Raw genomic sequence first — 24,952 nt, 5'->3', positions numbered from 1 at the left:
CTCAACATAGAAAGGACATGGAACTGTTGGAACAAGTCCAGAAGAGGGCCACAAGGGTAATCAGGGGACTGGAGCACCTCCCGTATGAAGACAGGCTGAGAAAGTTGGGGCTGTTGAGCCTGGAGAAGAGAAGGCTGCATGGAGACCTCATAGCAGCCTTCCAGTATCTGAAGGGGGCCTATAGGGATGCTGGGGATGGATGCTTCATTAAGGACTGTAGAGATAGGACAAGAGGTAACAGGTTAAAAATTAAACAGGGGAAGTTTAGATTGGATATAAGGAGGAAATTCTTTCCTGTTAGGGTGGTGAGGCCCTGGAATGGGTTGTCCAGGGAGGTTGTGAGTGCTCCATCCCTGGCAGTGTTCAAGACCAGGTTGGACGAGGCCTTGGGTGAGATGGTTTAGTGTGAGGTGTCCCTGCCCATGGCAGGGGGTTGGAACTAGATGAACTTAAGGTCCTTTCCAACCCTAACTATTCTATGATTCTATGATTCTATGTTTTGGGTTTCTTTTGACAAAGAAAAGTCCATAGTGTTCTTAGAGCTGTCTAAAACATTTTGACATGGAGCTGCAATACAATTTTCCTTTGAAAAAATTCATTTTCAAGTAGAAAATCCTCACAGTTTGTGGGGGATTGGAAAGTCTCCAGTCAGATTTTTTCTTTTTTCTTTTTTTTTTTTTAAGAAAAGCAACATGAAAAGAGCAATGATTTTCTTGCTGAAAATAAGCAAAGACTGACATTAAAGTGCAGCTTTGAGAAAGCCATTCTGGATTTCTGTCTAGCATACCACAATAACTGAAATCTGCATCTTATGTTAGCTGTCTTTCTTTTCTTTTTTTTCAACTTTTTTACTTCTATAACTACCCTCTTATTTTTCTTTTTTTCCTTATGCATTTTATTTTTTAAATTTTAATTGTACGTCAGCATTTCATTATTCTTTTAAATCCTTCCCTTCCTCACTCATAATTTTAAAACTCTCTACATTTATTTGACTACTTTTTTTCTTCATTTTTTTTTTCTTTATCCTCTTTTGTTCATCTGTTCTTTCATCTATTTTTTTTTGCATAAGCTCCATTTTTAGAAATTCTGAAATTCTCCAGTTTCTGGTATGCTCTTCTTTCCTCATGGAAGATGGATAGTCAAGGTAGACAGGAGACTACTCTCTTGGTCTCTGCTTGCACAAGGACATTGGGTTTGTGTGGCAAGGGTGTGGTAGCAGGGGGGCTATAGAGGTAGCTTCTGCAAGAAACTGCCAGAAGCTTCCCCTGTGTCCAGTGGATTCAACGATGGTGGGCTCTAAGGCTCTAAGGCAAGGCCAAGTCCTTGGAGTTAGCGCCTCGGGGATAACATAGTTAAGAAGAGGGAAAAGTTACTGACAGCAGCAATTGCAGCCAGAGAAAGGAGTGAGAATATATGAGGGAAACAGCCCTGCAGACCCTAAGGACAGTGAAGAAAAAACCAAACAAACAAAACATAAAAGATCTGTTGCTTTGAATACAAGAAGCACTGTTTCTCTGCAAGTGTTTTCTACAAGGGAAAGTTGCAAGGGCAGCATTTGTGAGCTTTAAATGATGAGTGCAGAACTGCCTATCTTCCCCAGTCAATGATTCTTTCAGTGAATATGATCATGAAGGAAACTGAATTCCTATGCTAATTGGTGCATGCATTGACTCTTAGAAGTTAACGGTAACCCAGGCAGAATCAAAAGCAACTTCTGCTGGTTTTTGGTGGTTGGTGTTGTGTAATAGTACTGTTTTGGAAGAAGAAGAGGGCCCTAAGAGTGTGTGTGATTGTGACCTTGGATGTCAGACCCAGTTCAGGGGTGGCATTTATTGGTGGCTCAGCCCAGTGAAACTAATGGCCAAAGAAGATGCCACAGGGGTTCTATCTTTTTATGTAGCTGCACTCTCCCCTAGGCTACTTCCCTGGCTTAATCCCTCCCCTACCCAGCCTAGAAATCCATTTCGTTTTCTTATTTAAGATTCCATAGACCTTTCATATTTAATATTAGTATAAAGGGAAAACCGCACCTCAGGAGAAAGATCAGAGTTGAGGCATCAGATTCATTCTTCCCTTAATGAAGAGGAACAGCAGGATGGATAAAAATCAGTGACTTAAAAAATAAATTGGATTTTTAATTTAAGAAAATCTTTATTGAGTAAAACTATTTAAAATTAAGTTTTAGGCCTATATTTAGTGCAGTTTATTCTGATGTATTAAATCATTCAAGGTTTAAAGAAAAAAATCCCAAAATGTGTTGCTGGCAAGGTGCTTGCATCAGGCCAGTGAGTCACTACTCATTAGCAGTGAAAAGAAAATAGTTGTTTCTTGGTTCCAATTACCTCATCCAGTGACTAAAGTCAACGCAGAGAAAATTGAGATATTTGTTTTTACTGTGTAGTCTTCAGTTATTTTCCTAAAAAGATAGCAATTTATTCCTCCCCCCTTGGAATTAAATATAACCCTTTTGCTGGCACTCAGCACTGAGTCTGAAAAAGCAGGATGCCTATTTTCTTCCACTACCTATGGCTAAAAATGAAGTGTAAGATGAGACCTAATAATTTTAAAATCTTGAATGATATAATAGTCAGAAACAGCCATTGCAAATCACTTTAATAAGCCTTCCTTTGTTGATTAAAATTATTTGTTTGAAAAGCAAAATATATTTTTTTTAACTTTGCAATTTTCCTCTTGAGGGCACTTACATTAACTTGTATTTATAAATATTGATTTTAATCTATATTTTTCTAGAGTATTATCTTCTAGAACATGCTTTAATAAATGTGTATAATTAGAAAACGATGTATGTAGACATAATAAAACAGTTATATTTAGTAGTAAATCAACATGTTCTAAAAGTTACCAGCCCAAAATAATCAGTTTCTCTTTAGGAAGACAACTCAGAAGTATCGATGCAAAACAAGACAAAAAAAAAATCTTGTTAAAAATAAAAATAAAATAAATCAGCAAGTTTTCTGTTTGGAAGGTCATGATTCTTTCTCAGGCTGTTCTGTTCTAAACATTCATACAACTTGCTAAGAAGCCCAGAGGTCTAGCTCAACAGGGTTTAATATGCAACCCATAAGCACATGTGATAGCACAGTTTTTTGACAGCAAAAATCACAGTACTACCATGTCCTGGCATGTCCCTGTCAGTCTTGAAAAACAACAGCACATTCTCTAGGCATCTGCCATGAAGGAGATGTTGTTGATACGTGTGTGTGAGCTGTTGTTAGGAGGAGACTACGTAAGAAATGAGCCTGATTTTTGTATGCATGTTTGTTTTCTGTTTAATTCAGAAAACTGTGACTGCCTGTCCTACCTTAGCAAGATGTCTGTCTGGGTTAGAGAAATACAAGCAGCCCCTGCAGATGAGATACTGCTCCTCAAATCTGCAGAAGCAAATTAGAAACAGGAATTGGAGGGGGAATTTGCTCAGAAGGCAGAGCAGCTCTTCACAGCACAAATTAAAATCTTGCCACTTGTTTGGGACTGGTCTCAATGCACACACACTTCATTTGGTCCATGGATATTATTCCAGTTGTTTCCAGTGTGAGTGAATGGAAACACATCCACTGTGGCCTGAAGATGTGCTAACTGCTTTCAGTCCTCACTGGAATGAAGGCCTTTGCACTAGAGGGCAAAATTCACTTTGAAGTTGAAGAGTTTTACTCTGTCAGATCCTGAAAAAGGTAATGTAAACCGTCACTGAGCACTGAGGGGTAAAGGCCTAACTTGGATTTGGATTCTGATTTTTAACTCTGCTGTATTATGGGGTAGGGGGAAGCTCTGTTATCTTTTCAGCATGTACAATGTGTGTGTGTGTGTGTGTGTGTGTGTGTGTGTGTGTGTGTGTGAAAGCAAATACTATTGCACAAAGAAATGATCTTCACATTTGCATATGTAGTTGTTTCAGGATTTACCCCAGTTCAGATTATTGATAGGAGTAATATTTCTGTTTACTCATCAATACCCTCTTTTGTTTCTTTTGTAAAAGCTTTTTTCCCCTCCTCTTCCCCCACTCCCATCCCCCTGTTGTCTTTGTGCCTAGTATTTTTCCACACTTTATTTCCTAAAAGACGAGTGGGTTTGACGATGCATTGTGATTTCTTTTCTACAGGGCTTTATGAAGGAAGCTGGAGGCAGTTCTCATTAGTCTCACTGACATCTTTTATCACTTATCAGAGGAACAAGCAAACGGAGAGCAATTCCTTTGATCATGGCAAAAGTAGAAAGAGTATTAAAAACCCTATGAAGATTCACTAAGTAGAAAGTAGAAAAGACAGTCTGTGGCATGTTTCAAAGAAGTAACATGATTTAAAGTTGCCAGATTTACTGGTATATATTAAAGAATTGTTAATGATGCTACATTTTACATGCATCCTTAGGTCCTTGGGTTTTTTTGTTTTTTTTTTGTTTGTTTGGTTTGTTTTGTTTAAAAAAAACTGGCAAATATGTTCTTAGGTAGAATGGATGGATTAGATCAATTGGAAAATATCTCTAAAAGGTGAGCTGTGTCAGAAAGAAATTCTGTGATTCAACGAAAATTCTTGAAAATAAAAATAAGGCTGTAACAGTGGCACAATGGATTGAAAAAGAAACCTGTTCTCATGGGAGAATGTTAAGAAATCTGAAGAATTCCTCTTCTTTTGGAAGCATTCTGTGGTGAATCAATGTATGTTTGTGAAGACTGCATGTAGGAACTGCAGTGCTTGGAATTATCCAGGTATACCTGGCTGCCTAACTCTGACCTTAGAGCTCCACAGCTTCCTTGTTCTACGGAAAAATAAGATTTTTCTTGATGGTTCTGAATATTTATTCAGCTAGCAAGATGTCCTGGTTTTGTGCCTTGCATCATTACCAACAGGGCAGGGAGAAAAAGGGAAGCAAATATATCCTTTTGCCTACAACTACTGAGCATTACACAGCCAAGATCCACCAGCGTTTTTCTGTATGGCTACAGCTCAGTTATCCACTGTTTATAAATCCCTTTCCAATTTCTGCATGTGATCAGCTCGTATCTCAAAGCATCAGATTTAAATTGCTTTTGAAGACCCTTGTCTTAACCTGTGAAAATACAAAGATCAAAATTATTTAAGCATTTTCTGTCAGCATAGACTCAGTGCCAGCTTTGTCCCTGTAGTGTTTTTCACTGCCATAGCTGGTTTTCAAATATGTTGAATTCGATTTAGACATGACGCAATGTAGTACATTTCTACCACACCTTTTATGAAAGCATCCCCAGAGCACTTTCTGATCAAGCTAAAATTATCTCTGAACTACATACAAATTCCTAAAATATTAATTTAAAAAACTGACAAAAAGAATTTTGAAATGCATGCACTCATTTCAAAGTTAAAATAGGCAGAGGGGTAAGTTCTCTCTTACTCCAGAGTAACAGAGGAGGACCTAACTCAGTGTATTGCTTTGTAACAGGGTTGGAGTGTGATTCTCCAAGCAGTGCAGTGCGCTGCTCTAACAGTACTGAGCAGAATTAATTGCATGACTGCTGTAAATGACCTGGAGGTTGCAGGTGAAGCAATATATAAGTGGGTTGTCAGAACTCCATTTATGTACACATTGTTCTAACATTTGCTGCTTCTGTGAGGAAGTGAGGAAGCCACACAATTCTTTGTGATACATGGCCTCAGTCATCCTTGAGGAAGACAGTGGGAGGAATAAACAAATAGCTTTGAGGGATGTGATCATGGATCCAAAATGATACAAATCTTTTTGCCAGAGCAAGGGGCTTGGAGATAAAGCAAACTCCAGTTGGTTTCTCAGGATTAAAGAAAGAAGATTGTTGCCAGAAGTTGGAGGGAGGGACAGGCTGACAACAGGGTGACATGCTGATGAAGGCTAAGAGTTAGATCTCTTCCTAGACCTAAAGATCTTGATGAAAATCAGACTATCATATGATCTATTTCATTATTGTAAAACTTTCTTTTGAAAGTCTTTTCACTTAAATAAATGTTCCTTTAAGGCAGTATTTTGATCACTAGTGCTGCTCCTTCATGGAAGAGATCTATAGGGCCTGAAGATGCATTGAACCTGCTGAGAAAATTAGAAGAGAGACTGCTACCTGGGGATGGTCTGAACTAGCAAGGGAACTGAACATACTTAGCTCTGTGCATGCCTGTTAACGGCTCTGCCTGTACCAAAGGTGGTGGTCAGGGTGGTGAAAGTCCAGCTCCATGGCTTGTCCCTGCAGCTTGCATAGTGAGACAAAGGGCATTAGTGGCAACCTAAAATCATGGCAACTGTGTGACCAGTGCATGTGCTTTGAGGGTCAGCTGCAATAGGCAGGCAATCCTTCAATGGTAGGGAAAAAAGGAAGAAATCTTTTACAGCCACATGGCTAGGAAAGACAGCATTTGAAGTCTGGCATTTGTTACAAAGAAAAATGAAAAAAATCGTCAAAGTCGGATTTTTAAATGCAACTGTGCAAGGAGACACAAACTCTTGTAATCATGGCTAATGCATTAACCAAGTCACACATTTTGTGGAGATTTGTTTTCTAACACCTCATGGCCCCAAACTGCAGCTGAAAACTTACTACAGAGTGCAGCTGAGCTGTACTACAGCATGGCAGGAAGGGCTGGAAGTGTGTATGTCTGAAAACTTCATTTTAGGCTGAGCTTTTTAGGTGTCTTTGGCTATATGCGCTCCTGTGAAATTATCAACTTTACTAAAACAGAAAGACAACATGTGGTGAAGATATACATACAGGATACAGCCTCCAGTGAATAAATCCCATTTGGGCATGAGGAAAGAGCAACAGTATAGCTCAATTAGGAAGTTAAGGGCACCTCTGGAGCCTGTCCTGCCTCAGCCAGTCCTTTGTGTTGTGGTGAATCAATTGTCAAACACGGCAACAGCGAGATGATGTCTCAAGCACATTATTTATAATTTAGAGACCTTTCCACAGCTAATAAATTGATCTACTTTGTTTCAAATATAATTGCAGAGAGGTTTGTGGAGCCACATAGTGACATTGTGAAACAGATGCAAAGTAGTAGCTATCAACACACCCAATGGAAAGACTGAAACTCAGGACTGACATGCAAATAATCCACCCAGCTCTTCCATGTGCTTCCTCTGACTGTGATTGCCTGTGTAATTGTTCTTTGTCTCGGCATTCACTCATTTCTGTTTATTGTGTTTACTGCTCCTCTCTGTTGTGAGCATCAGTATGGCAGAAATAGGGAAAACATGCTGAGATCAGATGAAGTGTCTCCCTCACACTGTCTCCATGCAGTGCCTCTTGAGTATTGAAGAGCTTTGGGGTAGCAGCAGCAAACAAAGGCTGTTTCAGGGTGTTCTGCCTTCCCCAAGGGAAATGAATTCCTTTCCTATACAGGAGATTTATATTGCGAATTAAGTCAGTTATCATTAAGCTACTGCACAGCAGGACAAATCATAATTTTAAATACATTTAAAATATATCCTGATGCAGTACAAATCAAGCCTCTTACAGCTGCTATGTGGACCAGTCAGAAGAATATGGAGCATAAAAATCGAGGAATAAGTGAGTTGGGTTTACTGCTGCTTGTCAAGACCATATAATTTATATCATTGTTTACTTGCAACCAAGTATCCTCACTGCTGTCTCCTCAGGATAATAAAAATATCAATGCATAAACCAAAATGAGTTCTTCCTGTTAGTCTGAGTTACTTTTTTTTACCTTAAAAATCTGCATGTCTCTGTTCTCCAGAGGAGATGAAATGAATGGAAACTTATAGCCTTCTTTTGCCAGAGTTTCCCAACATCAGCCCTAAAATTGCAGCCATCTGTTATGCAATTAACCAACCATTTCTTTGCTTCTTCCAAGATTTCTTCTGTCTCTTCAAACAAATAGCAAACTCTTCTTCCTGGCTCTGCCTTTTTTGAGTCTTCTCTTTTTGATCATCACAATTTGGTTTCATGGCAGACTTAATAACCTCATGGGCACCAGAGCTCTATGCCAAGGTTTATGCAGATTTAAAGGCTGGATTAATCTGGCCTGGCATTTGTAAAATGTTCTGAACATGTGAAGCACTATAAAAACACTGTATATTATTACCAAGTCCATGGAAGTTTGACCTGCTAACTGAGCACACATTTAAGCTGCTGTTCCCGGAGGTGAGGTGCAGTGACAGAAACAACCAAACCCATGTCTCATCTTCTAAGATTGTACCTCTCTCTCTTTTCTTTCTTTTTGTCTCTTTTTAATTTTCCTTACAGGATTTCTGGAAAAAAAATTAATAGGAAGGAGGGAGACCTTCTTCAAAGATTTCATCTCATGAGACTATTCTGTCAAAGTCTTTAGCATAGTTGTGCTTTGTTTTGCTGCCACTGGACTGCCCAGTTCCTGCATCCTGTTTCCTAAGCACTTAAAATCTAGCAGTTTCTGCAGAAACCTTTTCAGGAAAAAAAAGAAAAAAAAGAAAAAAAAAAACACACACAAAAAAAAAAACAAAACAAAAACCCCACCAAACACCCACCCCCCCACAACAAAACAAAACAAAAAACCAAACAAAAAAAACAAACAAACCAACAAACCAATTAAAAAAAAACCAAAACAACAAACAACCCCAAAACAAACAAAAACCAAAAAAGAAAACCCGACAAAAAAAAACAAACAAACAAAATTTCCATGCAGGAAGGCTGCTTTCGAACTCTGGGCTGCAGATAGCATGCAGTGGGGGAGAAGTCAGTCTTCAGATCTTGGCCATCCCAGCACCCTGATAAAAATCACTAGCAGAACTCAGGGAACTGTAAGCCAATGCTAGCCAGACCTGCTGTGTTTTACAGGGCTGCTTCAAAAAAACATTCCTATGTTTTGCTACAGATGAAGGAGATGACTGACAACTACAGTCCAGATTTAGCCATCATGTCTTCCTCTTCCATGTTATCAACAAGGGGACAAAGCTAAAAATCAATGTGTGTATGTATGGTGTTTGCAGTATATTTGTACCTTCATATATCTAAGTTAATGGAGCTTTAGAATATTTTATAGTAGTTGGATTCAAAACAGGATCAGCCCTCGTTTTCACACTCGGGAGTGCAGCTATCTAAAATGGAGTCAATGAACTTTCCCTGGCACTGTTCAGAAGGCATTAAGGGTCCATTTATTTTTACTTCCCTCCCCCCATTATTTGATAGTTCTTTTAAGAGTTGTGAGTTTTACTTGGTTCCTTTTGATCAGAAGGAAAAGGTACTGCAGGAACTGAGACACTGCAGTGACTCTGGCTTTGAACTCACCAGGTCTAAAAGCCTGCAAGAACATTTTCTCTTTCAGCTTTCTAGCCAGCTCAGAGAGCTGGCTGATAAAGGGGTATGTTAAATTGTCCTGAAGGACAGCTGGAAATCTAGGCGCTGCAGTCTGAACTAAAAATGGAATTGAAATTATATATATATATATATATATATATATATATATATATATATATATATATATATATTTAACCATATTAAAATGTAAGTGTTAGACTTAGTAGATTTTCTTTTTTTAAAATCAAGTCGTTAAAAAAAAAAGAAAAAGTTTATGTTCCATTTATTCCAGCTTGCAGGGGTCCCCAGGTCCTGCAAATGCTGCAGCTCCATCTAGTGGCACTGCAACCAGTTGTCAAGGGGGAGGCAAATGTTCCACGAATACTAATAAAGAAAAACATTGGGCTTTAAATTTTCTATTTTCCGTAAAATTCTTCAGGATTTTCTTTTGGATATCTCAGTTAGAGTCTACACTAGTGCTGTCTGGAATGAAACAATATTTAAACGTCACTAGTTTAGAGAGATTGGTATATCACAGCCCATCCAGTCTATTCAGTATTTTTCTTGACTGAATAATTACAAACTTATAGATGTATTCCTATTTCTAATAAAAGAAGGTAGTATGTTTAAAACTATGTATGTATATATAACCGTGTGGTACTTGTAAAAGTAGCTTTGATTCAAATTTCTTAAAATGCTTGGCAAATATTTATTAAGCATCAAACCATGCAAATTTGTTTGTTCTATCCAGTCATCAGTCCATCTGTCCATCCACCTATCCATTGTGTATAGAGATAGTGCACGTTTATATAGACAGTAGACCTTATTCTGCTCTTGATTACATTGTAACTTAATTTATTTCAGTGTAATTACCCTCAAATCTCAGTGGTCTGACATGAAAATTAGTTTCTTGTTTATCTGTATGTATAGTAAATATATACTCCGCAAAGTGTGATGAACATACATTGTAATGTGATCTTAATGTAAATAGGTTGGTTCTTTGGGGTTCTCACCTCATCCAGATGGGTATTGACATTCAGTATTTTACACCATTATAACTGTGTTTAGTTTTTCAACACATCTTGCTCCTGCCTTTGATCTAATCAGAGGATAAACATTCTTGATTTGATTTGCTCAGCTGCTGTCTGAGCCACACAACCTAGGTTTCATCTTGTGTCCTGAACTCGACTCCCATGTTGCTTGTACAAATCTGTTGAATTCAATAAATGTATTTAGCCTTATTAAGATTCAGGAAAGCAAATATTATCCTCCAGTGATACCGCAGACAACAGGAGTTAATAACAAGTGTGTGATAAAGATCACAGGATTCCCTGTAAACAAGATGCTGCATTGCACAGAGCACATCTTGTCTGCATATGTTTCATAAGTAACTAGGCATTCTCATGGGCTTCTTTAGTTATTTTAGAGAGTTGTGTAAACAGTATTATCTACTTAATGCCCCAAATGATATAATAATTGATATGGAAATGGGGCAAAGCTCAATAAATCATAATATAACTCTCCATGGAATCTTGGAGATGATTCTGACCAGATTTTATTTAAATTTTCTTCTAGCTTGTATGCATACAGACTGTGGTTTGTTAGACATGCTAAGCAGCTGTTGGTTGGACAGTGTTTTCTTTTTTGACATTTTTTTCTGCAAAAATAATTAAATGTGAATTTATACTTGGCTTGTTATCTGTTGTAGGTATACTTCAGAGGTGTCAATGTGAAGAGTAAGATCATATGGAAAGCTCTGTTGGATTGTGTGCTGTTGTTCAGAAAACTGGATACTAAAAGCTTGTTAACATATATGGTACTCTGTAGTGGCTGTGTAACTCTCCTTGTTTAGGCTACAAGAGCAGTGGAAAGAAATACCAGAGTTCCAAGAAATTATTAAAACTGGAAAAATGTATTTGAAAATATTTTTGTGTTACTTCTTGTGGAAAATTATATTGAAGCCTGGAGGGTTTTTTTAAACATATTCCAAAAATCTCTTATGCGAGACTTTCTGCTTTGTTTGGCTGTTTGGTTTTTGGATTATTTTTTTCTTACAAAGTAGTGGTTAGTATATTTTCTCTCTTCAACCACTTATTAGATCTTCAAATTAGTCAGACTTACTAAACTGTTTTCTCTACCATATACAGGCTATTGTCTCAGGTGTAGGATACCAGGCAAAATTAAGCTGTGTTGTGTTTCTCCATGCAAGATGTACTTAAGAACATGCAGCTGTGACATGTCTCTGTTTTCAAAGCTGTGATGCCAGTTGTGCTGAAATATTTCTTCACACAGTGTAGTCTCCAGACCACTGTATTTGACTTTGTGAAAAATCACTTCTCTTGTTTGTACAATTCCCAATAATACTGGCATTTGAAAGAAATCTGAGATTTGATTAGACTTAATCAAGGTCACTCAGTGGGCTTGTGAGGTTGCCAAGAGCAGAGCTTGGGTAACCAGACACTGTCTGTTGACTTCAGCTGCTTTCCAGGTATGGAGAATGGTTGATGAATGTTAATAATGCACAGGACAAATGCCAACAACTGCTTATTTCCATTTATTTTATTAAACTGAAGAAAGTTTTTGTAAAAAGCACATCTTGTTTTGGGAGACAGGAAAAGGATTTATTTATAAAACAGGTTTTTATCACTCAAATATTGTATGGCAATGAAGAGTGGAAGTAAAAGAGCTGTCTGGAACAGGAACCACCTGCTTACTTAATTTATGTTCTGTTCTTGCAGATGTGGTAGTGCTGGAGCTTTCTTCTTCCAAAATAGCTTCACTGATGTAGTGCTATTCTCTTTTGCTGGCCCAGCATGTGGAGAGGTGGGATGTGTGCCCTGGAGACAGCATGCGAGCCCCATGGAGAGCACACAAGATTTTTAGTCATTGTTTCTTCCGTGGCTTCTTAACATGAGTTAAGGAAGAGCAATAGATAAGCAAGACAGATAGATTCGGATGAAAATATCCATTTCCTTTTTAAGCCATTCTTAGAACATTATTCAGACGAAAACCAAGACACAGTCGTAGGTGGAAAGCACCCATTTAACTTTTATACATTTTATGAAAAAGCCAGGACAGATTCAATTCATGGATGCAGGCTCTGCAGCCACTACTGTACTCCTGCACCAGGCAATGTTAATAGGGAAAGAAACTAATCTCTGGTTCTCTGCAGGAAATCTACCTTACCTGGCTATATGTTTTGAACTGTGAAAGATGAAGTTGCATGTACAGGCAGAAGGAACTTGCAGGCTGCAATTCCAAGTGGAATATAGAAGTGTCAATATGGGAGCAGGAATTCCATTACCTTTTATTTTAGTAACTGCTGAATACTCACATTGCTGTACAAATCAAGTGAAAAAGAATTGCCGAAGTTGACTTTTGAAATGTGAGTAAATGAAGGCAGAATTCTTTTGACAGGTCCAACCAGCCTCTGAGAGAACACAGCTAAGAAGTCAGAACTGGCTGATGGCCCATAAGGCTGATGAGCCAGCATGGTCTCACTACAATCCTATGCAATAAATAGATAAATTTTGTAACTTCTCTGGTATGTGAGGAAAGTAAAGTCTGAGTCTAAAATAAAGACTGCATTAGTAAGAAACCATGCACACAGATTTGGCAACTTACCGCCTCTAAATTCTCTTCTATATCAGGATACCTCGAAGAAATGAAATAGGCTTGGATAAAATAAAATTGCTTCCATCTCAGTTCACATTTCTATGCTAAACGCGGGAGTTAACTTACTGGGTCAAGTTTCACAATTTTTCTGTTTAGTAACCACTGAAAACCTGAGTGAGGAAACTTTACTGAGGAAGTACTGGATGAGGAAATAGGGCACAGAAGCTGTTATTTCTGCAAAGTTCAGACCAACTCTGTGGCAGAGCTTCAGGCAAAATCCAGGCCAATTGGTCCACATTCAATGCCGTCACCATCCTAGCTTTCTCTTTCCAAGGATTTTCAATGTCACCTCTGAAGAAATAACAAATCCAAAGGTCATAGGCTCTGGATTTGTAGGAAGGGAATGCATGCACGATTTGCTGAGGGATCTTGAATTGTTGGGGATTTTAATTTTGTTGTAATAGTAATAAAATCACAAGCTGATTTTATGAACATTATGCTTGACCCTTTGATGACATGTGCTTTGGCTGTGCAGATTCCTACATGAAGTGGCTTGACTGGATGCTTCAATGCAACAGAAATTGAGATCAGCCCTCTGAGTGATGCAGATGATATGATATGCTCTTCCTGGGTAGTTCTGAGATATGTCTGACTGATGGCCACAGATATCCTACTGAAATGGCTTTCCATTAAAGAAGTCCACTGTGGTGGAATTAGCCAACAGACACATTGCTCTTTCTTCACAGCATTCCAGTATTTATCTATTTCAATTTCTCCCACAATACAAGGAAACTGACCTCTGCCTTCTAATGATAGATAAAGTGATTCTAGAACTATTTTTTTGACAAAATTCTGCTATATGGAAAAGCACTCTCAGAAATTTGACTTATGCCAGCAAAACAGTGGGGGGTTTTGGCATTGCTTATTTTAGTGCCTTTTGAATTATGTCAATTTTTCTCTTAGCCAAATTGCATCTCCTCGTATTCCCAATGTGCGCTGCCATACCAACAAAAATTGGTTAGTTTTGGATCAGTGAATCCTTTGGAGATGAAAAATTACAGAATTACCACAAGTAGAGGTTAAGTAAGATCTATGATGTGCCATTTTCCAGGTATTTGTCTTTGCTAGACAGTGTATACTTACAGACCCTCTAATCTTGTAGTCAGCTGTAAGGTGAGAGCCTGTGGACACAATTAGCTACTCATGTACAGTCCCATACGAAGCTAAGGAGAACCCAAGGCATTTCTTTGGTCTTTCACCACAAACTACAGTGGAAACAGAGCAGCATGACGGCCATGCTTCCCTTCTGCCTTAACTTCAAGTTGCCTGACTGTAACACAGACCCCAGACATACTTTCTTTTTTGACACATTGTTACTGATTCAGACATCCTCTAAGAAGGTGATACTTTTGATCCATTTTAACTGACCTGCAACATGGTAGAATCATAGAATAGTTAGGGTTGGAAAGGACCTTAAGATCATCTAGTTCCAAATCCCCTGGAACGGGCAGGGAAACTTCACACTAAACCATCTCACCCAAGGCTTTGTCCAACTTGGCCTTGAACGCTGCTAGGAATGGAGCATTCACAACCTCCCTGGACAACATATTTCAGTGCCTCACCAGCCTTACAGTAAAGAACTTCCTTCTTATATCCAATCTAAACTTCCCTTGTTTAAGTTTTAACCCATTACTCCTTGTCCTGTCACTGCAGTCCCTAGCCAAGAGTCCCTCTCCAGCATCCTTATAGCCCCCCTTCAGATACTGGAAGGCTGCTATGAGGTCTCCACACAGCCTTCTCTTCTCCAGGCTGAACAGCCCCAACTTTCTCAGCCTGTCTTCACACGGGAGGTGCTCCAGTCCCCTGATCATCCTCGTGGCCCTCTTCTGGACTTGTTCCAACAGTTCCATGTCCTTTCTATGTTGAGGACACCAGAACTGCACACAATACTCCAGGTGAGGTCTCACAAGAGCAGAGTAGAGGGGCAGGATCACCTCCTTCAACCTGCTGGTCACACTCCTTTTGATGCAGCCCAGGATACGGTTGGCTTTCTGGGCTGCAAGCACACACTGAATCTGGCTCATGTTCATTTTCTCATCAACCAACACCCCCAAGTCCTTCTCCTCAGGGCTGCTCTGAATCTCTTCTCTGCCCAACCTGCAGCTGTGCCTGGGATTGCTCCCACCCAGGTGTAGGACCTTGCTATTGTCATGGTTAAACTTCATGAGGTTGGCATCAGCCCACCTCACAAATGGGTTGAGGTCCCTCTGGATGGCATTCCTTCCCTCCAGCGTATCAACCAAACCACACAGCTTGGTGTCATGGGCAAACTTGCTGAGGGCGCACTCAATCCCTCTGTCCATGTCAGCGATGAAGATGTTGAACAAGACCAGCCCCAACACTGATCCCTGAGGGACACCACTCGTTACTGGTCTCCAGCCGGACATTGAGCCATTGACCACAACTCTTTGCGTGCGCCCATTCAGCCAGTTCTTTATCCACCGAGTGGTCCATCCATCAAATTGATGTCTCTCCAATTTAGAGACAAGGATGTCATGTGGGACGTGTCGAGTGCTTTGCACAAGTCCAGGCAGATGACATCAACTGCTCTATCCCTTTCCATCAGTTCTGCAGCCCCATCATAGAAGGCCACCAAATTGGTCAGGCAGGATTTCCCCTTAGTGAAGCCATGCTGGCTGTCACCAAGCACCTTGTTGTTTTTCATGTGCCTTAGCATGCCTTCCAGGAGAATCTGCTCCAACATTTTGCCAGGCACAGAGGTGAGACTGACTGGTCTGTAGTTCCCCGGGTCATGGTATGTTGTGGGAAGATTAGTCCATAAGTTTCTTGGTTAATTACTCTTACTTCTCTAAGTTTGAACTAGAAAAAATAATAATTGTCAAATAACAAATAATCTGTAATAACAAATAAACCACGACAAGTGTTTTGACACTTAGCTGTTAATAGCTACTTAAAATGTAAACTTTCCACCCTAGATACTCTCATTATTCTGTGTTTTTTCCAAGCCATCCTTTTTGTAGCAATGTAAAGCAATGTTTCTGAGGCTCAGTGCACTTTCAATTAACTGACTCTTTCATGTCTGGGAGATAACTTAATACAGTTATTCCTAACTTATAGACAGTGTCCTTGTGGTGTGTGTGTAGCATCTGTACCTGAGGTAAGGCCTGAAAGTACTCAGTGGACTACATTCAGCAGGGAATAATGACCCATGCTAGCATGATATTTAATTACAATATTTATGAGAATTAATTTACCAGATTACTGAAAAAAAAGTATATGGGAGAAACAATAGACCTGAGGGAAATTACAGAAGTAGGTAAACAGAGATATTTTTTCAGCTCTTAGGAAGCTTTCACAGGAGCGTTAGGGCTAAGGCAAGCTTAGAATTTTTACATGTGGGTTGGATATCTCAAAGAATTAGCTATGATATTGCAGTGCCACCAAGATGATACTTGCATGGTGTACCAGGCTGTAAAACTAAGGCAACGCCCAGTTTACATAAACCTCTGAAAGGCAACAGGGAAGCACATACTTAACACAGACTGTCTGATAACAATGCCTTAAAGCACAATTAAATGCTAACATTATATTAGCCAGATGTTTTCCTCAACAGCACCCTTCTGTGGTTTCTTTGCATTATGTATATAGCACACGTGGCATGAATTTTCTATCCTGGACAGATCTTTATTTAAAGATCACCCCAAACAAGAATGTGCCTTCAATGCAAGTTATAAAACTGTATTAGCTACAAAACGGAAATGAAGCATACTCCCCCATCTCTGACAGAACGATTGGTGCTTGTATATCATGCTCCTATCAAATTTGATTGTAAACCTTACCCCTAGGTCCTCCTGCCCTCAGCAATTGACTTCATTAGGAAGAGGACCAATCCCACCATTCTCAGAAAAGGCAAAGTGCTGTTTGATAAGGCTTCAGATGGAGGACTAAAAAACTAGTGTCTGAAGATGGATCCTCTAGATTGCATTGTCTGAGAAGGTGTTTCTCTTCTTGAAAAGTTTCTACATAAGCAAGAAATCCCTCTGATTCTGCAGATTCTTAAGGGCTTTATTAATTTTATTTCCTTATGATTTTTTCACATGAAATGGGCTATTTTCAAAATAAGCAAATCATAAATGATTTTTTGGTGCAAATTTGTTTCCAGAAACCTTAATAAGTTCAAGTGCTCTTCATATTTGTACATGTACATGTACATGTACATGTAAATGTCCCTTCTGAACATGAAAAAGATATAATTTTTTTTCTATTAATGCAATATTATGTTACCCAAACAGGTAATTTCCAGTTCTTATTCTTTCAAAAGCTTGCATCCGGGAAAAGAAGTTGACAGCTTTGCTCTTTAAAGAAATTGTTTCTTGTGTTCATTGTACATACTCGCGAACTGCAAGTTCTTTCAGGGTAAAAATACGAATAGGATCCTTTTTTGCCTTCCATTCTTCCAGTTTTTCTTGCAAAGACAGAAAATCCTTGCCAAGTTCATATGCCAGAGTGATCATTGTTTCTAACAATGGAATGTAATACTTGTGGCTAGTATGTACACAAAGATGCGACAGAGCTTTTTCTCCATATTCAAAGGCACTTGCTGGGTTTTCCAGGTCCTTGTGGCACACCACTATGGCACAGAGAGTAGGGACAATTGAGACAGGGCTGCCTCTTGTCAGCCTTGCCTGCAGACCAATGACTTCTAAAAGGATTTCCAAAGCTTTGGTGTACTGGCCACCCCGCAGGCACCCATATGCTTCCTGAAGCTCTGGTCTTGTTAAAAAATCAATAAATTTTTTTGATCTTCTGATATATTTCATAGAATATAGAAGTCTCAGGTAGTCCTTGAAGGCTAATTTTCTCTCATTGATTATTTCTTCTGTGAAGTTCCCTGTCAGAGTTTTTTTGGGAAAGGTCACATCTTCCATTTCTTCACTAAAATCCTCCAGCAGATTTCTGTGCAGTTTCTCGAAATCTGAGTAACGGCGCTCAATTACAGACTTGTTGCTGTCAAAACTCCCTGTTTGCAGAATGATGATTTTATACATCTAAACGCAATGAAACAGAAAAACAAGCATGAGATGGACCACTGCTGCCCCAGTGCACTCAGATTTTGTCTGCTTTAAAAATCTGCAGCCATCAAATTAATAATTCCCTCCTCCTGTTGTGCTATACTTTTGTCACCAAATTTAGCCTTAGCATGTAAGTAAGTTGTAATGCACTAAAAGATCCCATCCGGCAAGGTGCTGGGAACAGTGAATTAGCAGCAGGCTGACACAAGTAAAGCCATTTACAAAGCATTTCTGTAGCTGAATTTTGTTTATAACAGCCATAGCTGCTGCAATCAATCATCTACAGTGAACTGAATGGATTTCCCAGACTTAATATTGAATATAATCTACTTTACATTGGTTGTAATACTCAGAAATGCAGTTTGTATCAGACATTTCTAGGGATCTGGGGGTATTATTAAAGCTGTGGAAGAAGAGGGAGTATTTGGCAGTTTGGTGTGTGCAATAATAAGATGGAGCAACTCTAAAGCCTTTTCTCCCTTTTAAATCATTGTCCTGTTATTCAAAACTTACTTGGCATATAAATAATGAAAAAGAGTGACATTTCTACAGCAATCTGTTTGTCATCCAAAACCCTTCGCTAACAGAAAAGCTGTCCCACATTAACAGTACTCAAGAGTATGTCTTCCTCAGCTCTTCACTACCCTTAAAATGACAATAATAAATGTGATATTAGAAAAATTGATGCAAAATAAAATTGTGTGTTATGTGATGTACAAATAGATTCTCTTCTGGTTCTGATGCAAGCACAATGATGCTAAGGAAGGGCCAGATCCTTGATGTGTGTAAACCAGTGGAGCTCCACTGAGGGCCGCTTAACTACATCACTGCACACCAGCTAAGGACATGGACTGTTGACCTTGCTGGCTTCAAGACAATGACCAGGTTCATATTCAACTTGACCTTGTTCTCATTAAATTATACAAAACCTGGAGCCATTGTACTCATGCCATTTGTTTCCTTTGCTACTGTTGAAGACTGCAAACCAGTATCAGCATTACTCTCTGTCTGATTCCCTTCCTTGCTTTTCCTTAAAAAGAAATTCTCTCTTTTAATCTTCATAAATGATCTTTACAGGTGCTCCTTGAAAGGTTTCTAAATTTGAGCTGACTTCTTTGAGGTCTTTTCATTTGTAAGCACTGTGACATTTTCCTACACTTTTTCCTACTCCCTGCTGAAAAGTATATATATGCGTGATGCATATCGAAAACAATGATAAGAGCAATTTTTTAAGCTATCATTTTATCAAGGGCAGCTAAGTAAATAATTTACAAGTACTTGTTCTTTTCTTTGTGGAGTATGCATGAAAGAGGGCCGAAATACCATTTAGTTAGATAATCATTCAAATAGGCTCAATTTTGTTGTAATGTACATATCTTTGCCTAGGCATGTAACGTATGGCTAAGTCTAACTACTTGCACGTATATTGAATCATACTCTTGTTCTCATATAGTTATACTAATATAATTTTTAACTATTCACCAAGCTAGATACTATTGAGTGTGTGTAAGTATGGCAGCACCTAAGTAGGCGTGTATAGCATGCAACAAGGTCTTAGGACAGTCTCCCAAACTTTTACCTGCTCCATATTCTACCAAGCTGCACAACCCCGTATCAGAAACTGGTAAGATTCTTAGCATTTTTCATCTACAGATCTCAGAGGTCCTTGCAAACAAGGAAAACATCTCTATTTCACAAGAGTACTGAAGGAGACTTGCTGTAGTCCCTTCAGTCCCGCTGCAGGCCAGGAGCAGAACCAGAAATAAAAAACAAGTGTCCGTACTGTGAGTAAAGATACAAAAATACAACTTGTTCTGTTGTTCTGTCCCTCATACTCATGCTTCACCTTAAAAATATGACAGAAATGTGCCATGTAATGGAGCTCTATATAGGTAAGAGGAATGATCCTAAGCAACCTAGCTGGAGGATGTCTTAGACTTTGTCAACTTCAAAGAATTTTGCACTTGTGCTAAGATAAATCTCTGATGATGAATTTATACAAATGCAATGCAGCTGCTACAGTGGAAGTGCAACTATACTGATATTTTTATACTTGTGTGAATTTCCTCTAGGTTGACAAACCTCCAGGTGTTAAGGACACTCAAGAGACTAATTCACATGATATCACATTTCCACTGCTGCAGATACTGTGAACTGGTTGTCAGAGGGGTATTTTAGAGGCAGATTCCATCAGTTATGCCCATAAGATCAGTGATAACAAGTTCTTTCTACTCAGTATGATCACAGCTTGCAAAACTTGGCCCTCAGTAAGGCTTTCATGTAGTGAAGCATGCTGTGTGCTGTGCAGACCCCTGTAGAGTGAATAAAAACTAATGATCTTCTTACATATTCATTTTTTAGCTTACCACATATTTAGATAAATGATGCTCTACAATTCTGGTTGATGGGATTTCAAAAACAAGCTTGACTTGTTTGCACTGGCGTTTTTCATTCCTCCAATATTCCTGAAGCTCCTTAGTGGTCATTGAAGAGTTGGGACTTAGGGATACACTGGAATCTAAAACCAATAAATTTAGTATTTCAGATTATAACCTTTGCAGTTGGAAACAAAACTTATGCATTTATTGTGAAAGGAAAGGCTAGAATTTCTGCTGCTGCAAGACCTAAAGACTGATAAAATAAGCGATTTCACTGCTAATAAAGACAGGTCCAGATTCTTTGAGGAAAGTTATTGTGGTCTGACATTTTGAAAGACACTAAATAGTCTGCAGAATGCAAAGTAATAGAAAAGTTACTGACAAAAATTATTGAACGTCTAGGTTGTAAGCTTGGGCACAGTCTGAGCAGGAGGTAGGCTTCACCTTCCCAAAAGTAGCCCTAAGAAACGCTGACTCAGTCTTCTGAATCAGATGTTTCTCTGGGCTTCTTTGTTGCTAAAAGCAGGAGATAATACAGTGCATATATTCAAACACTGAGTCTATTCAGATATTGGGCTTGTGCAGTAATGGGTGAAAACTGAGAACACACAAATGTCCTAAGCTGACAGGAGAAACTTGGATATCCAGCTCAGCCAAAGGAAGAATTCTCATTTCTTCTTATTTTGTAGCTAAGCTGATGACACAGTTCAGCCACAAATATTTTATATACCTCCTTTCCTTCCTCTCTCTCTCCCCTCACAGACACACACACAAACATATAGACACATGCATATATAAAAATGTAGGACAGCTGGTTGAAGACTTTGCTTACGGGGGAATTCGTTGCAGTTTTTCAAAAGGGTGGTTTTCTGTCTTTGAAATCTACTCACAACAGTTTTCATCAGGTGGTGTATGTGCTAGGAAAGTGGATTAAAAAAATGGGATGTTTGTATTTCTGTGGGTACACCCGTCCCAACTTCAAATTAATAATGTCTCTGCCAATGTAGTCAGCTGAAGTCAGTCTGCAATATATCTAACATTCAGTTAATGGATCTGAATGACCACAAATGAATGGGAAGATAACAATCTGATGCAGCAATAGAATTGTAAAGGCACCGCAGTACTCCTTTACTGGCCCCAATTTTACATATTCTTAATCATTTGGTCATACAGTTTCAATTATGGAGGCCTTTGGGGTTTGGCTCAATCTCTATGAAGCATATATTTTCCTAAAGGAGGGGGTGTTTATGACATCTTTGCAGGCTGAAAATCTTGATGAGATGATATATATTTTGGATTATACGTAACATTTTATTTAATAACAGATGTCAGCAATCTTAGGCATAGTGAATGTTCAATGCTGACTCTCCATAGGGTATGTGAGAGACTACTGCTTGAGATTAGCTTCAGTCTTGGTATCCTTGCTGACACTGTCAAGAAGTTCAGATTTTGTGACATGCAGAAAGTTCACTCCTGAGACACGCCATCTGATAATCACCATTTTGATCCCTGGTGTGTAAATTAAATCTGGAATACATTTTATGTGTAAGGGATTGAAAAGGAAAGTTCTGTGTGTGTATATATACACCAGGATGTGCATCTGTTTCACTACTGCCACATTATTTGACCAAGTTCAATTAAGGCTTATTTTCAGTGAAGTATAGCAGCGTAAATCTGGACTACAGATATATGAAGCAAAGTTTTTAATAGAAAAGATTAATGGCATAAATAGCTACATGAAAAATAAAATTAAAGGGTAGCGTCAACCTTGCAGGTCATCTTTTTCTGGGTTTTCTTTTCTCACTTGACATGAAATTTCAGCTTGGGGTTGATTTTGCTCTTTATCAGATGGACTTGTGGTAGAAAACATAGTAATCCTGTTTACAGCTTCCAACAGTTCCCTTTCTGCTGCGCAGTGCGAGTCTTGGTCCATCGCAAGCTATCACTGAAAGATTACAAAAATGACATTTCTTAGTAGCCTGCCTTTAGAGCATCCAGACTGGCAATCTTTTTTTACTGACTTACTCATTGGTCTCTGTGAACTTGTAGGAGGGCAACTGCACATTCACAAAAACTAAAGTAATAAATAGAAATATCTAAATAGGTACCAGAGAAAAACCATTTCTATTACCATTACCACTGAAAGTGTTTAGATATCTCCTTGGAAAATTAAAATTAAACATGAAAAATGTAAGTTATGTTGAATAAGATGAGGTGCAGAACTCCATTCTTATCTATGAGAATTTTGGTATACACTTCAGTGGGGGCAGATTTTTTTCTACCTGTATTTTGCCCTTAAGCTTGCAAGTATGAGCTCAGATAAATCTCAGATAAATCTTGGAGATAATTAGTATAACTAGCAGCCTGGTCCCTTTACACTGCTAGGATTCACTGTTTCTAACTCTCCAAAACTTGTCATCTGTTCTTAATCACAACTTGTAGGACAAAAAAAGGGCAATATCTACTACAGTATAATATTTTTTTCATATTTCACAGTTTCAAGTTCTCTCCAGAGATCTGTCTCTGTGCTATGAAAACAAAATAATTGAATCTGACAATGGCTAGATGGAAGGAGAACTGAGTTTTCTAATTATTGTACAGAAGCATTTTCTCATTACTTGTCCTTTTAACTTACATACTGTGCTTGTAGTAGATCTATATTCCTGTTCTGATATGATAGGACTACTATTTTACCACATGCTGATAAAATACTTAACACAGTATACTCTTTGCTGGGGTAGTGTTGAAAGTTAGTATGAAAGAAATAGTTAGTATGAAAGAAATGTTGCTCATAATTCAGCCAAAGGGTGAAAATCAAATGACAAAACAAACTACCTTTTTAAAAAACAAGTCTCCCTGCTATAGATGTAAAATTAATGCCCAAGCAGAGGCTATTGAGTAATGAGAGGGTTTAGTACAGGGATGTTGCTACATAGCATCTGGCCTCCACTTTTCTACCACACAGTTATGCAATGCTGGATACAAAGGTGAGGAAACCTCTTCAGCAGGCATATTGATTTCTGGCAGACTGCAAGGCCACACAATGAAAAGCAATTACTTTCCCCACTGGAAATAATGGAAATGCAAACCACTTTCCTCTAACAGAAACCCTTCTTCCTTTGCCCAACTTGGATAAGCAAGTACAGAAATGTCATCCTCCTTAATAAGAGCACCATGGAAGCCCTTAATTTTGGACTTTGGACTAGAAATTAAAAGTTCTCACTGTTCTTCCAGTCCTTCTTAAGATCTTCGTTCTGAACATGAAGAGTAGCACTTATTGTCTAACTGCTCAGTCTTTGGAAAACCATGACAGTTTATCCCAAGAGCATAAACTTGCAAATATTCATTTTTCATGTAAAGATAATATTAAATATAGTAGATTAAATAAGATATCTGAAAATGGCCAATTTTAAACTACAACTCTTTGTATGAAGGTGGTATAACCTCATAAGCACAACTGTATTTATTCTGAAAATATGTATCATTTTACATACGCATAACTTTATATACATAAAATATGTATTCATATCTCTCTATATAAACACATCTTTAAAACATGATTTACCAGAGAAACACAACACACTTGTGAACAAAAGAATGCAGAAGTGAACATTATGATACACAAGTCTTCTGCCTTGAATATATGTCTTGAAAACTACCTGTACTTCATAGAAACGGTTTCAGTTTTACAACTAAAAATCATTGTAAGCTCTTTTAACTAAGTTTCAATTTATTTTTACATATATATATATATATATATATATACTAAAAAACAATTCAAAACCCCTGAAACAAATGACACAGTTTTACTCTGAACAGAAACTCAGAAACTCATCCTGTTCCGTTTCAGGGTAGATGCCAGTCCAACTGCTCCACTGAGTCATAGGTAACACCAGAAAGCAAAGTGCACAGTGTACCCACCTGGATACTGCTGAAGACCTTCCAGTTGTGGTGCCTGCATAGTGTGTGCGAAGTCACAAAAAGCCTGCTTCGCGTTTTCAAAGCGCAGAAAAATATGTCTGTGCTTTCTTCTAACAGGCACATTCTGCGTTTCACAAAAAGGAAGGAAGAAGCCTTGATTAAATCAGACTTCCTCATCCAATTGGCTCACTGGTTCAGTGCTGACTGATTACGCATGAGATTTCCTATTTGCCTCAAATAGCTCCTGCGCTGTCTGCAAGTGAGGCACGGCCTGCTGCCCACAGTGCAGCTCCAGGAGCAAGGGCAGGCTTGCAAACCCGAGCATCAGAACTACACCTGCAAACACGAGGTCTGGCAGAGGAAAGAGTTCAACAGTAAGCACAAGTACAAAATCAATGAGAACTTCTCTGCGTGGATTTCTGAAACCAGAAAAGCACACTTAACGGAAGAGAGGTTAGGAAAAAAGAGCCAAATACGTGAATGTACTTATGTGGAAAAAATATGCCCCTTGGGACATCTTTAAACTACTGACTTAGCATCCAGTTCAGAATAGAAAATGCAGATGGGACCACAATAAATAGCCTCACTTTATCTAAACTTGCAGTTCTGACAGAAATCCTGAGTCTGCACAGTGCTTAAACATGATTAATTTCAAATATCTCCTTAATTAAAGTTCAAAAAGAAGCATTATC

At 38.6% G+C, this 24,952-nt stretch overlaps 1 protein-coding gene and 1 long non-coding RNA gene across 3 annotated transcripts; one reads left to right on the top strand and one right to left on the bottom strand.

Annotated features, from left to right (window-relative positions):
- The first annotated feature begins 1,248 nt into the window (after positions 1–1,248).
- LOC130592316 (uncharacterized) lies at positions 1,249–4,375 on the top strand. The gene is made up of 2 exons (XR_008970524.1): positions 1,249–1,657; positions 4,121–4,375. It is a non-coding gene; the product is annotated as an uncharacterized LOC130592316 (long non-coding RNA).
- Positions 4,376–17,179: 12,804 nt separating this feature from the next.
- Positions 17,180–24,611, bottom strand: SNX20 (sorting nexin 20). Of its 2 annotated transcripts, XM_057396557.1 has the most exons (4): positions 24,261–24,604; positions 22,107–22,284; positions 20,328–20,479; positions 17,180–17,937 (listed from the first exon to the last, which is right to left on the bottom strand). In XM_057396557.1, exons 2-4 carry the CDS (start codon positions 22,270–22,272, stop codon positions 17,269–17,271), a joined length of 987 nt encoding a protein of 328 aa, XP_057252540.1. In that variant the 5' UTR covers positions 22,273–22,284; positions 24,261–24,604; the 3' UTR covers positions 17,180–17,268. The 2 variants fall into 2 exon arrangements, with proteins under 2 accessions (XP_057252540.1, XP_057252541.1); XM_057396558.1 differs by lacking the exons at positions 20,328–20,479; positions 22,107–22,284 and having other exon boundaries at positions 24,261–24,611.
- Positions 24,612–24,952: the final 341 nt, after the last annotated feature.

Source organism: Pezoporus wallicus, unplaced genomic scaffold (assembly GCF_028554395.1).
Source record: "Pezoporus wallicus isolate ANWC-B61680 ecotype Strahan unplaced genomic scaffold, APGP_CSIRO_Pwel_v1 contig_3324, whole genome shotgun sequence".
NCBI lineage: Eukaryota > Metazoa > Chordata > Aves > Psittaciformes > Psittacidae > Pezoporus > Pezoporus wallicus.
The sequence above is the reverse complement of the archived record's forward strand: the minus strand, read 5'-3'. Positions and strand labels throughout refer to the sequence as shown.